Here is a 15,266-nt window from a genome sequence, read left to right as displayed (position 1 = left end):
AGTAGCCATGTATGTTTCCGAGTTTCCTGGTCATTATGAGAATTATAGTCAATGTATTGATTTTTTTTTTCATGGCGTAAGCTGATACGTATATGGTTGAGTGTTGCCTTTATCAGCGGTTGCAGGAATTAGCACCCCATTCAAAATGTTAAAATGGCTTGCTTTCAGTTTTTGTTTTTTTTAATATTCTAGGTTGCAGTGGTTAAAATGAAGTGCACAGAGCGCATTTATGCGATGAAAATCTTAAATAAATGGGAAATGCTTAAAAGGGCAGAGGTAAGTACAGTGCTTCCAACTCTGTTTTTTTGTTGTTTGGTTTTTTTTTTTTTTACTAGCACTAAAGAAAATTACAGTGAACTTCTACCAGATTAAAAAGAATTACTGCATGGGCAAACAGGGGCTTCGTTTTGTGTGTGTGTCTGTGTGTGTGTCTGTGTGTTTTTAAAGTGAGCTGCTTTAATGCAATCAAGTCTGACAGTCCCTTCGAGGCATCTGTTGTTCTGAGCATTACTGTGTATTCGTTTACCAGACAGTCTGCCCTAGTTCTTACTGTGAATTATATTGGCTGGATTTTTGTTTACTGTAAAACCCGAGTTAAAGACTTACATGGAGGCTTTGGATTTCATTTGCTGTGGCAGAGAACCACATGCAAGAGGAAATATAGATGTTTGTGCAATTTTTTTTTGGGGGGGGAATCAAGACTTCTGGAGTGGGGGGTTAATTTGGGGAGGTGGGTAAATTTTAGCCGTTTATTGGGGGACAAAAATGGGAATGTTTGTGGAAGTAAGCCAGAGCCCTATGATATGATATTGTGGTTTGGAAATGTTATAAATAAAGGAACTAACAGTCCATGTACTTAAAGGTAAAGGTAAAGGTATCCCCTGTGCAACGAGTCATGTCTGACCCTTGGGGTGACGCCCTCTAGCGTTTTCATGGCAGACTCAATATGGGGTGGTTTGCCAGTGCCTTCCCCAGTCATTACCGTTTTACCCCCCAGCAGCAAGCTGGGTACTCATCTTACCGACCTTGGAAGGATGGAAGGCTGAGTCAACCTTGAGCCGGCTGCTGGGATCGAACTCCCAGCCTCACGGGCAGAGCTTTCAGACTGCATGTCTGTTGCCTTACCACTCTGCGCCACATGAGGCTCTATCCATGTACTTAAGACCAGCAAAGTGCCTAGCTTTCAAAGCAACTGGATGGAGTCCTCGAAGAATGCCATCTGCCAACCCCAGCAACAATCGCTATTTATCGCCAGAGATGTTTTTACGGAACTCAGCTTTTTAAAAGATGCTGGTTTTGGAGCCGATGACTTCATTTCATGTGCGTTTCTCTGAACCCCCTGCAGAGGCTCTCCTGTGGTGCAGAGTGCATCCCTGAGAGTGGTTAGGAGTGCGGACTTCTAATCTGGCATGCCGGGTTAGATTCTGCAGTTCCCCACATGCAGCCAGCTTGGGCTCGCCACGGCACTGATAAAACTGTTCTGACCGAGCAGGAATATCAGGGCTCTCTCAGCCTCACCCACCCCACAGGGTGTCTGTTGTGGGGAGAGGAATGGGAAGACCAATGTAAGCCACTTTGAGCCTCCTTCGGGTAGAGAAAAGCGGCATATAAGAACCAACTCTTCTTCATGATCAGGGGGTTGGAGCACCTTCCCTATGAGGAAAGGCATAAGAGTCTGTGACTTTTTAGTCTTCTTCTTCTTCTTCTTCTTCTTCAGTGCTTGGGGGTTTCTTATAAAACATGGCTCCTGCGGAAGTGGGATTGCCTTGCACAGGGGGAACTGCTCTTTGCAGTGGAGGTCAGCTTCTACAGCAGCCAGGTGCACATGGAACAAAGCCATAGGATCCAGGCCATGTCTCATTTCCTCCTTTGGTCTTGCAAAAAGTATTAGTAAATACAGTTTGCCATTCGGCAAGAACCTAATTCCCCTTCCCGAGCTGTTTGAAATGTGGTAAACTCCATATATAAGAGTCTCTTCTTCTCCTTAGGAGGTTGGAGGTCTTTCTAATGATTTTAAATTAGGGCTGTCAGCATTAAAGCTTGTGATCAACACAGGCGATTCATTAGCCGAAGCACAATAAAATAACCAACCCTGAGAAATAATACATTAGTATAATTTTAAAGAAGCAACAACAATCTTTAAAGCTCGTTTTTAATTGCTCACAAGTAAGCCAAGAAGCCAGCCTTCTCCTAATTCCCAGTTCTTTGGATCCAGCCCCATCTTTTCTTCAAAAGGTGTAACAAGTTTTTCACCGTTTCCCCTTTCTTATTCCATTTTTAGACTGCATGTTTCCGAGAAGAGAGAGATGTTCTGGTGAATGGAGATTGTCAGTGGATTACTACGTTGCACTACGCCTTCCAGGATGAAAACTATTTGGTACGTGTGAACCTCGAACCTTGCAAGGACTGGGCCTCGGCACCTGCGTTCTCACTTGGGAGTCCTTTGGGGATTTTTGAGCGTGAGATTGTTGCTAGCTGCTTGCTGTGCTTGCATGCTTGTTCCTTCCTCCTCGAGGAAGAACGCATTCCCAGCATAACTCACATACAATTTGCTTTCTTTTATCTTCTTCCCTAGGTGTGTTGATCTCCCATTAAAGGCCGGGAGCTAAAGTGAATACGATTACTTGAGTTAAATGAAATTCAATGTTTATTGCCTTGAATTGAGTTCAATTAAATGCGTATTTTCTCGTTATTTACCTTTGCATGCTGCAGCTTCATGTGTCACTTGGAACAAGAGGTCTTTAAAAAACAAACAAACCTGGGTAGTGACCAAACCAGTTTGTGAGCTGCCTGTCCCTTCCCTTTATTGAATTCGTTATGGTTTTATGGTATTATTCGTTATGGTATTATATAAGCTGCCTTGCATCCTTGTACGAGTGTGGGATATGTTTTTAAAAATACATTAAATAGTAAATTAATTCTGACCTGTTCAGTGATAAATCATTCAAGAAAATGAAAACTGAAATGAAAACAGCAGATGAAATCATCCTTAGTGTTTCCAGTGTTGGGCTGCAGAAGAACAGCAAGATTCAAGCCCAGAAGCACCTTAAGACAGTGGTCCCCAACCCCCGGTTCGGGGACCGGTACCAGTCCATGGATCAGTCGGTACTGGGCCGTGGCTCCTCCTCGTTCTCCTCCCTGTGCTCTCCAGCAGCCGCCATGGCTTGTGCTCACCCAGTGGACGGCGGGAAATCAGGGGCGCTGGCGGGAAAGCAAGTGAAGCAGGGGCTCAGGTGGTGGTGGTGATGTCCCTCGGCAAAAGACTAACACCCCCCCCCCCGGGGCCTCAGTAAAATTGTCAAGCATTGACCGGTCCCTGGTGATAAAAAGGTTGGGGACCACTGCCTTAAGAGGCCAATACGATTTTCAGGGTATAACCTTTTGAGATGCATCTGACAAAGGGAGCCGAACCTGGCTTCGTCAGCCGAGGTTTTGTGAAACCCTGGGTTTTCTTGATGGCCCTGGAAGGGTTTCCCGAATGGTTGGGAGTTAATTATTTTAAAATCTTATTAAAATTTGTTAAGCATTTATTGGGCGATATGACCATATATGGTCATGTTGACCCATCCCCCTCCGAAAATGGCCAATGATGGGCCTGGAGGGGGTGGGAACAGGACGGGCCCCGGGTAGCCATGTGCACAGCTATGGTTCCCAACCATATTCTGCATGATTCTGCTACTTCTGGGGTTTCTCAAATGTTTCAGGGAGTTCTCAATAGTGAGAAAGGCTTCTATAAAGCTTTTACCCTGGAAATCCTATTCATGTATATGGTGCCTCTGGACTCAAATCTTGCTCTTCTACCATAGGCCAAAACCTGAAACACTAAAGGTTATGAGAGCTGGTATGGAATAGTGGTTAAGAGTGGCAGACTGTTGTAGTGAGAGGAAGGGAGGGCAATTGTAAGCCACTTGGAGGCTCTTTAAGATAGAGAAAAGTGCAGTTAACCCCCACCCCCCGACTCTTACTACTTACTGGATTTGGATGTTGTCCTTAGTGTGTATGTATAGAGGCCATGTCCCAATGTGCCATGAGGTGAGTAGAAGATGCAGCAGCAACTCTACCAGCTCCAACCTTCTAAATGAGGAGGGCGTCCTTTCGTTCCCCTAAGGCAGGGAGTCCTTACACTTACTCCTCAAAACCCCACTCTATGTGTTAATTGGATGGGCACAGGAATGTCCTACAAAGCTCTGGCAGCCTCTGGAATATTTGTTTGCCCCAGTTTGAGAAGCGCTGTATTATTTATTTGTTTGTTTTATACTTGATTTATATCCTGCCCCTCCTGGCATTGCCAGCTCAGAGTGGCATCCAACACAGCATAAAACTGTACAGTAAATCAGCCATAGACAATTGTTACTGATTATTAAGACTTTTTAAAGCAGTCAAAACCTATAGCTGTATGGGCAGCTAGAAGTGTCAGAGCTCCTTGGTTTTCTCTTAACAACATTTAAAGCAAGCCATAGCTTCATGAATCAGTCTCTCATACTCCTCCTTATCTGTTCAAGAATTGTGCTTTAATTGACATTAACAGTGTACTGCATTCGGTAGACCTTGGTTTAGAATGAGGTGGAAATTCAAAAGGGTTCCTGCTGTTTATTCTCACCAATGATACAATTTCACTCAACGTGTTTCAACAGAGTTAATTTGTGCAGTGTTATTACTGTTCTTCAGGCAGGAAAAAAATAGGTTAATTTCTTACTTCATTTTCATAATGCACAGCCTCTCATTTAAACCCAAAACTGCATTAGGGGCAAATGCATTTAAACAAAGCTTAAAACTTCGAGTTCTTCGATATCCATGACTCTTGCTTGACTTGCATTCACAAGAAAGATTCTCTTGCGAGCAAAGAGTCCATGGCCACTTCAGGGTTGACCAGTGTAGTTTCAGATATTGCCATGCCTTTTGGCATCTGTCCTTGTAGAATATACTGCTGTGAGATTTTCTCTGTAAATTTTCTTAAAAACTGCTCTATTCAGACAGTATTATTTCAGACAACTGATATGAGAATTTTCATCTCTGTGGTCTTCAGATATACTTGTCTTCATGGGGATGGGCCACAGTAGAGCACACGTTTTTCACAGAGAAGGTTCATTTTTTGGATTGTCCACTGAAAACCATCTCAGCTTTCCCCCTCCCTCAGTACTTTGTCATTTAGATCAGTGGTCCCCAACCCCCAGTTCGGGGACCGGTACCAGTTCATGGATCAGTCGGTACCGGACCGCAGCTACTCCTCGTCCTCCTCCCCGGCTGCTGCCTCGGGGGCTGCCCTGCCACTCTGCTGCCGGCTCACCTTTGGTGCTCTCTGGCAGCTGGGGCTCCCCCTCGGCATGGAACTGCGCAGCTGCTGTTAGCAGCGCCCCCCAGCGGGTGGCGGGAAGTCAGGGCTGCCAGCGGGAAAGCAAGTGGAGCAGGGGCTCAGGTGGCGGCGATGTCCCTCGGCAAAAGACTAACCCCCCCCCCCCCCCCCAGGCCTCAGTAAAATTGTCAAGTGTTGACCGGTCCCCGGTGATAAAAAGGTTGGGGACCACTGATGTAGATGGCTGCTGTGTGCCATATACTCAATCTTGGTAAAGCACATATACAACAGGAGAGTCATACAGCATTTAGTAGAGCATTGTTACCTATCCTCCTCCTTTGTCCTGCTGGCCATCAAGAGCGTATGGAAATGCAAACACAACACTGTAGGGACACCGTCATTCATGCTCATCTTCTGCCCTCTAAACTGGTTTCATTCAAATTACTACAGAGTGCAAATAACCTGCAAGAAGGGCCAGATGGACCTCACGGCTCCAGTGCTCTCTGGCTTTGATTATTCACTCCTGTTGGTGGGAAAGGAGTGAAGAGAGACTAGGAGGAGAAATCCAGTGGAGTTTGTTGATGGATGTCAGCCATTAAATGCAGTCCTATGTACACAAACACACCTTTCTAATTCTCAATGATGCTTGAACACAAAGACTCTTTATTTGATTGTGGTTGGTGTTTTACTTGGAGCATCTGACTAACTAAATGAATTTATTAGACACAGCATAACGCCAGCCATGTTTAGATAAAACAAATGCACACTATGTAATATAAAACATTTTTTAAAAATAATACTAACATTCTTGATCTTATGTCAAATAAAACGGGGAAAATCATTACAGAGGGGGAGCATCTGACTGTATGACAGCTTAAAATGGTCCCAGTTTGAGATGGGGAAGGGATTAAAAAAAAACACACACAGCCAGTCTTTTTTCTGAAGGCTTCAATTTTTCCAGCAGGAAAATTGAAAATTTTCAGGAGCATGGAAAAGAAACTCCTTTGAAATAAATATTCTTTTTGAAATTAGTGAAGCACTTTTTGAGATAAAGCTTCAGTCACTTGGAATGTACATCACGAGCATTTTGGGGTCAAAACAATCTACAGCATTAGAGCATAATTCCTGTGTGTACTGTAGGCATACAATACTTTTGAGGACCTATTGCTTAAACATGACTACTTTTGTTCACTGTTGGTAGGCTAAAATGTGTATGATGATGGATGCATTATGGAGGACTTCTTTGTTTTCTCTTACAACCTTAAGATGATATCCACATATGCAGCAAGTCTTAAAGTGACTGTGTCTGCCTAAAACCTTTTCTTAGTTTTACAACATTCATACTTTTAATTTTCAAATGTCAGTTTTTCTTTCATCTCAGGTAAATTAAGATATATGCCTTAATGTAACAGCGTACAGCAGATTACCCTTCCTTCCTTCCTTCCTTCCTTCCTTCCTTCCTTCCTTCCTTCCTTCCTTCCTTCCTTCCTTCCTTCCTTCCTTCCTTCCTTCCTTCCTTCCTTCCTTCCTTCCTTCCTCCCTTCCTCCCTTCCTCCCTCCCTCCCTCCCTCCCTCCCTCGATTTGCTGTGTTGTTTGTAGAAAACTACCAGTATTTGTTTTCCCTGAAAAAAATTGGAAAGCACCAAGTAAACCCCTTTCCTAAGAATTTCTCCATGTTTTGTTTTCCTAGGCCTCCCTATCTCCAACCAGGACAATTTTGCTAAATAGCCCAATAGTTAATGCTGATATAGATTGCCTACCTCATGTATATATGCCCGATATATTGCAACACCCCCCCCCAACCATGGCTTCAAAATTTGTGGAAATTTGATATCTCTTGTCTCAGTTTCCATTTTAATAGCATTCCTTATATTTATTTATTTAGTACTTAGTAATGGACTACTATGTGGGCGGTGATTTGCTGACGCTACTCAGCAAATTTGAAGACAAGCTTCCCGAAGATATGGCCAGGTTCTACATTGGTGAAATGGTGCTTGCTATACATTCCATCCATCAGTTACATTATGTTCACAGGTAAGGACCACCTTATTGTTGTGGAAAAAACGTCATGCTTTGAAGTCTCTGACAATCTCCATTTTCCCATGATGCACAGATGCAGTTGGCTGAAAAAGTTGAATTTTGTTTCTGTCACTAGTCCCACTTGACTCCCCACTCCTCCACATGCTGCCAGCTGGGTGGCCTTGGACTAGTCACAGTCCTTTTAGAGCTGTTCTCACAGAGTACTCTCAGCCTCACCTGCCTGATAGGGGAGAGGCAGGGAAGGCAATTCTAAACTGCTTTGAGACTCCTTCAGGCAGTGAAAAATGGAGTATAAAACCAAACTATTCTTTCTCCTCCATGGCAGTCAGTAAGACTGGCATGTTTACTCACAGGTAGCTTTCTGTCACTAGTCCCACTCAGATGATGCAGAACAAACCTCAGTTTAAGAGGCCTGTGTTCAGATATCAAGACAAATTGTGGTTAGTCTGTCACAGTCAAGGACCTGTTTAAATGCCACGTTCACTCCCACACTCCCATTATCTTCTCATGCAGCGTGCCAGGATTGCAGGCGGAAGGCTTGAACTATCTTCAACTAGTCATGTGGTCTGGACTGGGTTTGTGGACTGACTTTTAGGGTTTCCTTTCCTGTCATATGGCCGAAACCTGGTTTTGAGTTGCAGTTTCTGGGAAAGGCATGAACCCCAATTAGTCTAGGCACCCACTATTGGATTTCAAGACAAATCAGAGTTAGTTCAGTCATTTTTTTTAAATTACAGCCATTGCCAGCCAGAACAGAAAACAATACAATTATAGTTGAAGACTTCCATCATCAGTCTTAACATGCTGCATGCAGGATAGAGTATTTAGATGCAGGATTTTTTGGAATAGAAAAGCGTCTAGGAAAAATAAAAGAACAGCAAAGTTGCTAAAAAACAGTTGGGCCAAGGTTTGGCTGCAGCTCTTTTGGGTCCTAAACCCACAAGCAACTGACCCGGTGGGGAGGACTCTTCCTGCAGACTCAGCTTAGAATCTGCTGGACAACCTGTTTTAAAGTGGACCATGCAACAGACCCCACCGAACAGCTGACCCTGCGAAGAGAGCTGCCCCCAGGGGCCCGACTTGGGATTTGCTGGGTGGCATTCCCCACAGGCTCAGCTGTTTGGTGGATTCTATTGCATGACCCGGGGTCTGCGTGGGGCTGGGAGAGGTCTCCACCTAGAGACCCGCCAGAAGAAGTTCTGTTTCAAGGCACTTTAAAACTTGGTGCAGCAGAAGCTATCCCCAAGACTCCCTTGTGGCTGGAGGTGTCTTGCCCCACACACAGGCCTGAGAGGATCAGCTGGGGCTGCAGGAACTGAGTTTTCCCACCACCACATCTGATTGGTATAGCTGAATATGTCCCCCTCCCCCAATCAGTTTTTATTTGGCTCATCTGTACTGGTAGCCAATCAGATCAAAGAATCCATAATCGGCATAAATAATATCCGAAAAATACCGGCTTTTGGGGGTATTTTTTTCAGCTTGGTTTAACCGAATGCAAACTCCGACAGTCAACCAGGTTTGTGTCCCACAGCAACAAACTCTCTTTTGTTTATGACATCTGAACTGGGCCCGGTATCATTGAAACCACACCGTGCGAAAGAGCAAATGTGCAAGAAAATCCTGAGTTTGATTACAAATGAACCCGGCACATGCAGGAAAACTAACCCTTTTGTTTATGGGCACCGGGCCAGAATGATACAGGTTGCCTATAATTTGAAATAAACTTGATTTTATGACAGAGGCCTAACTGTAGTTCTCTAGAAATGTATTAAAGTGCCCGCCTAACCCACAGAGTAACTGGTTTATTCCCACACCATAATGCAGTACTGTTCAATGGAGCCGGGTTTGATTCCTCACTCCTCCACATGCTGCCAGCTGAGTGACTTTGGACTAGTCATAGTCCTTTTAGAGTTGACTCTTCTTCTTCATCAGTAATATCAGGGCTCTCTCAGCCTCACCTCCCTCACAGGGTGTCTGTTGTGGGGAGAGGAAAGGGAAGGCGATTGGAAGCCGCTCTGAGTCTCCTTCGGGTATTGAAAAGAGGCATATAAGAACCAACTCTTCTTCTTCTTCAGTAATATCAGGGCTCTCTCAGCCTCACCTCTCTCCCAGGCTGTCTATTGTGGGGAGAGAAAAGGGAAGTCAACTGTAAGCTGCTTTGAGGCTCCTTCGGGTAGAGAAAAGCGGCATATATGAAATAACTCTTCTTCTTCTTCTTCAATTGTATCAGGCTTCATGTTGCCACGTAAAATGGTAGCCATCCAAGCTCGAGCCTGCTCTTCAGCGGCTGCTTCTGCTGCCCCACCCATTTCGTGTGTTTTTTGTAAGATAGACGTTGCTCTCTGTACCCCAGAGATTGCTTCATAAGGGGAGGGGGAGCAGTTGTGTCAGCCCATTTACAAGCACGCCATACTAATATTTTTCTCGTTAAAGCCGTTTGTCTCTCGCCATACATAACGGGGGCTTTTTAATGACCTTTCTAAATTACCCCGGCTTCAGGAAATCACTTGAAGACTTTTTGTCTCAGCTTGAGCAAGCTAGAAAATTGGCATTTAAGCCAGCTTTTCTGAGTAAACAAGTGCGGTGAAATGCCACCAGGAAAAGTTCAGTAATCTTGTGCATTAATATACCTGTCTTAGAGCTTGCTTTGGAGGGGTAACCGTGTTAATTAGGCTGCCGCCAAACTGACAGTCTTGTGGCACCTTAGACTAACAAACGTACCTTGGCCCAAGCTTTCGCTAGCCGGAGCCAATTTTGTCAGTTGCATGAAATGTTATTTTTAGTTGACAGAGACGGATACCGAAATCTGCAAATCTGCAAACAGCAGATGGGGTGTTGCAAGGAGAGGCCAGAAGACCTGGTTTTCCAAGGCATAGGTGTGCTGCAGAGCACCAGGGAAACCAAGACCAAATGAAAAGCCCCATCGCTAGGTGTGGGTTACTCCCAGCTCCAGAAGAATTAGCAAGTGCATAAACCTGACCTGGAGTCTGATAAGATCTGCATTCGAGTTCAGCAGTTTTGTGCCAGAGTCTTCCTTTGAAACTCTTCTTCAAATAATATAATATGTAAATACATTACTTCGTCCCCCTCACTGGTGATCTTCAAGCAGTGGCTGGACAGCTACTTATCCTGGATGCTTTAGGCTGATCCTGCTTTGAGCAGAGGGTTGCAATAGAAGGCCTGTATGGCCCCTTCCAACTCTGATTCCATAAGAAGAAGAGTTGGTTTTTATACCCTGCTTTTCACTACCCGAAGGAGTCTCAAAGCTGCTTACATTCACCTTCCCTTCCTCTCCCCACAACAGGCACCCTGTGAGGTGGGTGGGGCTGAGACAGCTCTGACAGGACTGCTCCATGGGAACAGCTCAAACAGGACTGTGATGAGCCCAAGGGCACCCCGCTGGCTACATGTGAAGGAGCGGGGAATCAAACCCGGCTCTCCAGATTAGAAGCTGCCACTCTTAGTCACTACACCAAATGTAAAATAGCAGACGGATATTGCTGGCATATGCTAAAATATATCATGAATGAGATCTTGCTGATGAGGAAGGATAATTTTTTCAGGAAAGGTTTTAGATCCTTGACAATGCACTGGAGAGGATATAGCTGAGAGCCTGCTGGTGGCAACCAGTGGTCTTCTATTCTCTCTGCTGGGTTTTGTAGAAAGTATACACAAACACACACACACACACACACACACAGCCCTCTAAGGCTCAGGGTAACTCTCAGTAACTCTCAGATCCTTCTCTAGCCTTGGACTGCCTTTTCAGTTCTCTGAGTGGGTATGGAAGTTTAAAAAAAACACTTGGTATCAATTTTGGAAATGTCCCTTGTCCACAGGATTAGTGCACATATTTATTTCATGGTTAGGTAGTAGATAGTAGATTGTAGATTGCATGGCCTGTTTTTGGCGTTTGCTAGAGCCTTGTATACAGGTAACTAACATTCAGAAGTTTTCTAAATGTAAAGGTGTGTCTGTATGTCGATCATATAGTTGAACAGTGCTTTTGAGAAAGCAGGCCCACTGTGTGAACTGCTTTGAGATTCGCATTGACAGTAGGGTGGAAATTGTTGAAACCCTGCTGGAATTTTCCAAGGCCGGGGAAAATGTACCTTTTAGCCCTTTCTCTCCCAACTGACGGTAACAGAAGCTTGTGGCGTAATAAATCTGTCAGTCTTTAAGGTGCCGCAGAACTTTTTTGTCATTTCAGAAATTGCTGCTTGCTAACTGCCAAACACATTTAGGGGGGAAAAAAAGAAAACCCCGAAAACAAACCCACGTTATTGGCTGTTCGTTTCTTGGACAGTTGTGCTGGGCAATAGCAGCGTCGGTAAACATAGCTTTAAAAGAATCATGAATGCCCTGTCTCAGGCTCTCCCAGGAGTTAAGTCACCTTCCTTCCTCTGCTATTACGGGAGGAAATGGAAAGCAAAGTACTCCTTGTACCCTTTTGTTGTTGTGTTGTGCTGAAAATGCATGTTCCAGAAGAACCTTTGGTAAACGGGTTTTTAAGAGGAGGACACGGTAAACACTGCCATCAGCATGTGGCACTAGTCATCCCCACACGCACGCATGCGCAATATTGCTATTTCAGATGAAAACAAAAACCAGTTTCTGCTCTGACCGTTTGCTTTAGATTATCGTGAGCAGAGAGTGTAAAATGGAATGGTTATTTTATATGTTGCAGTCAGGCTCAAGGGGGTGGCAGGTTACAGTGGAGGAGCGATGGAGTTGTGAGTGTCCTGCACAGTGCAGGGGGTTGGACTAGATCAGGAGTAGTCAACCTGTGGTCCTCCAGATGTTCATGGACTACAATTCCCATGAGCCCCTGCCAGCATTTGCTGGCATGGAATTGTAGTCCATGAACATCTGGAGGACCACAGGTTGACTACCTCTGGACTAGATGACCCAGGAGGTCGCTTCCAACTCTATGATTCTATTTATTTATTTATATTTATATAACGGCGCTCTCAAACATCTCTATGGTTCTATGAAGTACGCACAAGAACATGCATTGTTCTTCTGCGGCTAGGAAAGACAATTTCTTATTGAGGGCATATTAGAAATAATATAGTGTTGAGGTCAGTGAAGGTCAAAAGCATTTTTTTTTTGGCTTGCAGTATTTCTCAGTGGCCTTTCTTCCAGATGGATCCAAGGGGAGGTATATGGAAGGCACTAACACAGCCTTTCTCAACCTTTTTACCATTGAAAAACTCCAGAAACATTCTTCAGGCTTCGAAAAACACCAGAAGTGGCAGAATCGTGCAGGATATGGCTGGGAAGCATAGCCCACCTGGGGCCCCTCCCCTTCCCACCCCCTCCAGGTCCATCATTGGCCGTTGGAGGGGGGTCAGGTTGACATGACCATATATCATATCACCCAATAAATGTTTAACAAATTAAAAAAATATATTAAAATTAATCAACTCCCACCCATTTGGGAAACCCTTATAGCAGTGGTCCCCAACCTGCGGGCCGTGGCCGGGTGCCGGGCTGCGATGGCCATGGCACCGGGCCGCGGCTCCCTCTCCCCGCACACCCCCCCCGCAGTAAAAAAACTTCCCAGGCCGCAAGCTTGTGGCCCGGGAAGCTTCTTACTGCGGGAGGGTGGGGAGAGGGAATTAGGGCCGGGCCGCACATTGCGCATGCACGGCCCATGCGGGCGCGGCCCGCAGGCGCGGCCCAATGTGCGGGTGTGGCAGGAGGGACAACTTTGTCCAATTTCCTCTTCGCACTGCACCTTTATCCCCCCCACACACACACACCACTTAGTTTTTTCCCCAGTCCCAACTAATTGCTTCTACAAATGCTTTGTGGCTGCCCTTTCTAGTATTCTATCCGTTATTGGCCTCCCCTCCCTCACCGGGTGTCTGTTGTGGGGAGAGGAAAGGGAAGGTGATTGGAAGCCGCTCTGAGACTCCCTTGGGTATTGAAAAGAGGCATAAAAGAACCAACTCTTCTTCTTCTTCAGTAATATCAGGGCTCTCTCAGCCTCCCCTCCCTCACAGGGTGTCTGTTGTGGGGAGACGAAAGGGAAGGTGACTAAGCCACTTTGAGACTCCTTCGGGTAGAGAAAAGCGGCCTATAAAAGCCAACTTTTCTTCGCTTCTGCTTCTTTGTATTTCTCTACTACCTTCCCATAAGGCTCAGGGCGGTTTGCACAAACCGCAGGGATATATACATTGCAACCATAATCAAACCAGCCATAACAGTGGGAACTAAAACCGAATAACAGTGTTGTAACAATTAACAGTACAATAATAACTTTCTAAACAAGAGCCCGTAGGGAGGTCAGTCAGGTTCAGGATGTGGAAGGGATGTCAGGGGGGGCCTGCAGATGATGCCAAGTTTGTCAGCCTCAACCAAACGTATGGCCAGTCTGTGCATAATTGCGCATGTCGTTGTATGTAAATGCGTTTCTTTGAAAAACGGCAGAGTGTTCATATTCCCCGCCAGATTTAGAACACAGCACAGAATGCTGTGCTTCAAGCAGCCCAGGTGGCAAATGTCACCCTGAAACCCAAATGTTCGTGCAGACAAGCAGCCCTGTCACTCGGCTGTGCTGCCGTGGCACTGCCAGGAGCAAGGAAGAGGAAAACGGTTAAAGTTTGCCCTTTTCATAAGGTTGCCTTTGCTTTTGTTTTTTGAAATAGCAACCGCCTTCCAAAATAAGCAGATTATATTTAGTACAGCGGCATTTATGCCACGCTTATCTGATTCAGGGGAACAGAATGCCATGTCAGACGCAAGTCATTTTAGTAGCGCATAGCAATTTTTGTAACAGGATGTGAGCATGGCGATAGCGCTTCTAAAGTATCTTCTGTGCTTAAACAGCACCTGTCGGTTTGCTGGCACATTTTTTGAGCCCTTGCAGCTTGTTTCGGGCTTTCCCACCTTGCTTAGACATCCGTGTAGATCCACGGTGCAGCCTCATTTGGAATACTGGACACCGTTCTTGTCACCGTATCTCAAAAAGAATATTGCAGAGCTGGAAAAAGTACACAGCAGGACTACCAAGACAGATTGGTGTAGTGATTAGGAGTGTGGACTTCTAATCTGGCAAGCCGGGTTTGATTCCGCACTCCCCCACATGCAGCCAGCTGGGTGACCTTGGGCTCGCCACAGCACTGATAAAGCTGTTCTGTCCGAGCAGGAATATCAGGGCTCTCTCAGCCTCACCCACCTCACAGGGTGTCTGTTGTGGGGAGAGGAAAGCGAAGGGCATTGTAAGCCGCTTTGAGACTCCCTTGGGTAGAGAAAAGTGGCATATAAGAACCAACTCTTCTTCATGATCAGCGGGTTGGAGCACCTTCCCTATGAGGAAAGGCAGAAGAGTCGGTGACTTTTCAGTTTACAAAAGACATGACCTAGGTGGACATGATATAGAGGTTTATAAAATGTTTCATGGGGTAGAGAGAACTGACAAGAAGAAATTTTTCTCACTGTCCCCAAATACTTAGAATCATAGAATCATAGAGTTGGAAGGGGCCATACAGGCCATCTAGTCCAACCCCCTGCTCAACGCAGGATTAGCCCTAAGCATCCTAAAGCATCCAAGAAAAGTGTGTATCCAACCTTTGCTTGAAGACTGCCAGTGAGGGGGAGCTCACCACCTCCTTAGGCAGCCTATTCCACTGCTGAACTACTCTGACTGTGAAAAACTTTTTCCTGATATCTAGCCTATATCGTTGTACTTGAAGTTTAAACCCATTACTGCGTGTCCTCTCCTCTGCAGCCAGCAGAAACAGCATCCTGCCCTCCTCCAAGTGACAACCTTTCAAATACTTAAAGAGGGCTATCATGTCCCCTCTCAACCTCCTTTTCTCCAGGCTGAACATTCCCAAGTCCCTCAACCTATCTTCATAGGGCTTGGTCCCTTGGACACTTGGACTTGAACTCAAGGATATCCGGTGATGGGCACTAGGTTCA

The 15,266-nt window shown here is 45.4% G+C and overlaps 1 protein-coding gene across 4 annotated transcripts in view; it reads left to right on the top strand.

Annotated features, from left to right (window-relative positions):
• The window catches only part of CDC42BPB (CDC42 binding protein kinase beta), a 151,987-nt gene that overhangs the window by 58,145 nt on the left and 78,576 nt on the right, over positions 1–15,266 (top strand). For all 4 annotated transcript variants that reach the window (XM_077323750.1, XM_077323749.1, XM_077323748.1 and 1 more), the window contains exons 3-5: positions 193–276; positions 2,282–2,377; positions 7,180–7,328. In XM_077323750.1, the coding sequence (XP_077179865.1) occupies positions 193–276; positions 2,282–2,377; positions 7,180–7,328 (329 nt within the window). The remainder of the gene's footprint in view (positions 1–192; positions 277–2,281; positions 2,378–7,179; positions 7,329–15,266) is intronic.

Source organism: Paroedura picta, chromosome 2 (genome assembly GCF_049243985.1).
Source record: "Paroedura picta isolate Pp20150507F chromosome 2, Ppicta_v3.0, whole genome shotgun sequence".
Classification (NCBI taxonomy): Eukaryota; Metazoa; Chordata; class Lepidosauria; order Squamata; family Gekkonidae; genus Paroedura; species Paroedura picta.
This window is presented reverse-complemented; position numbering and strand designations above follow the sequence as displayed.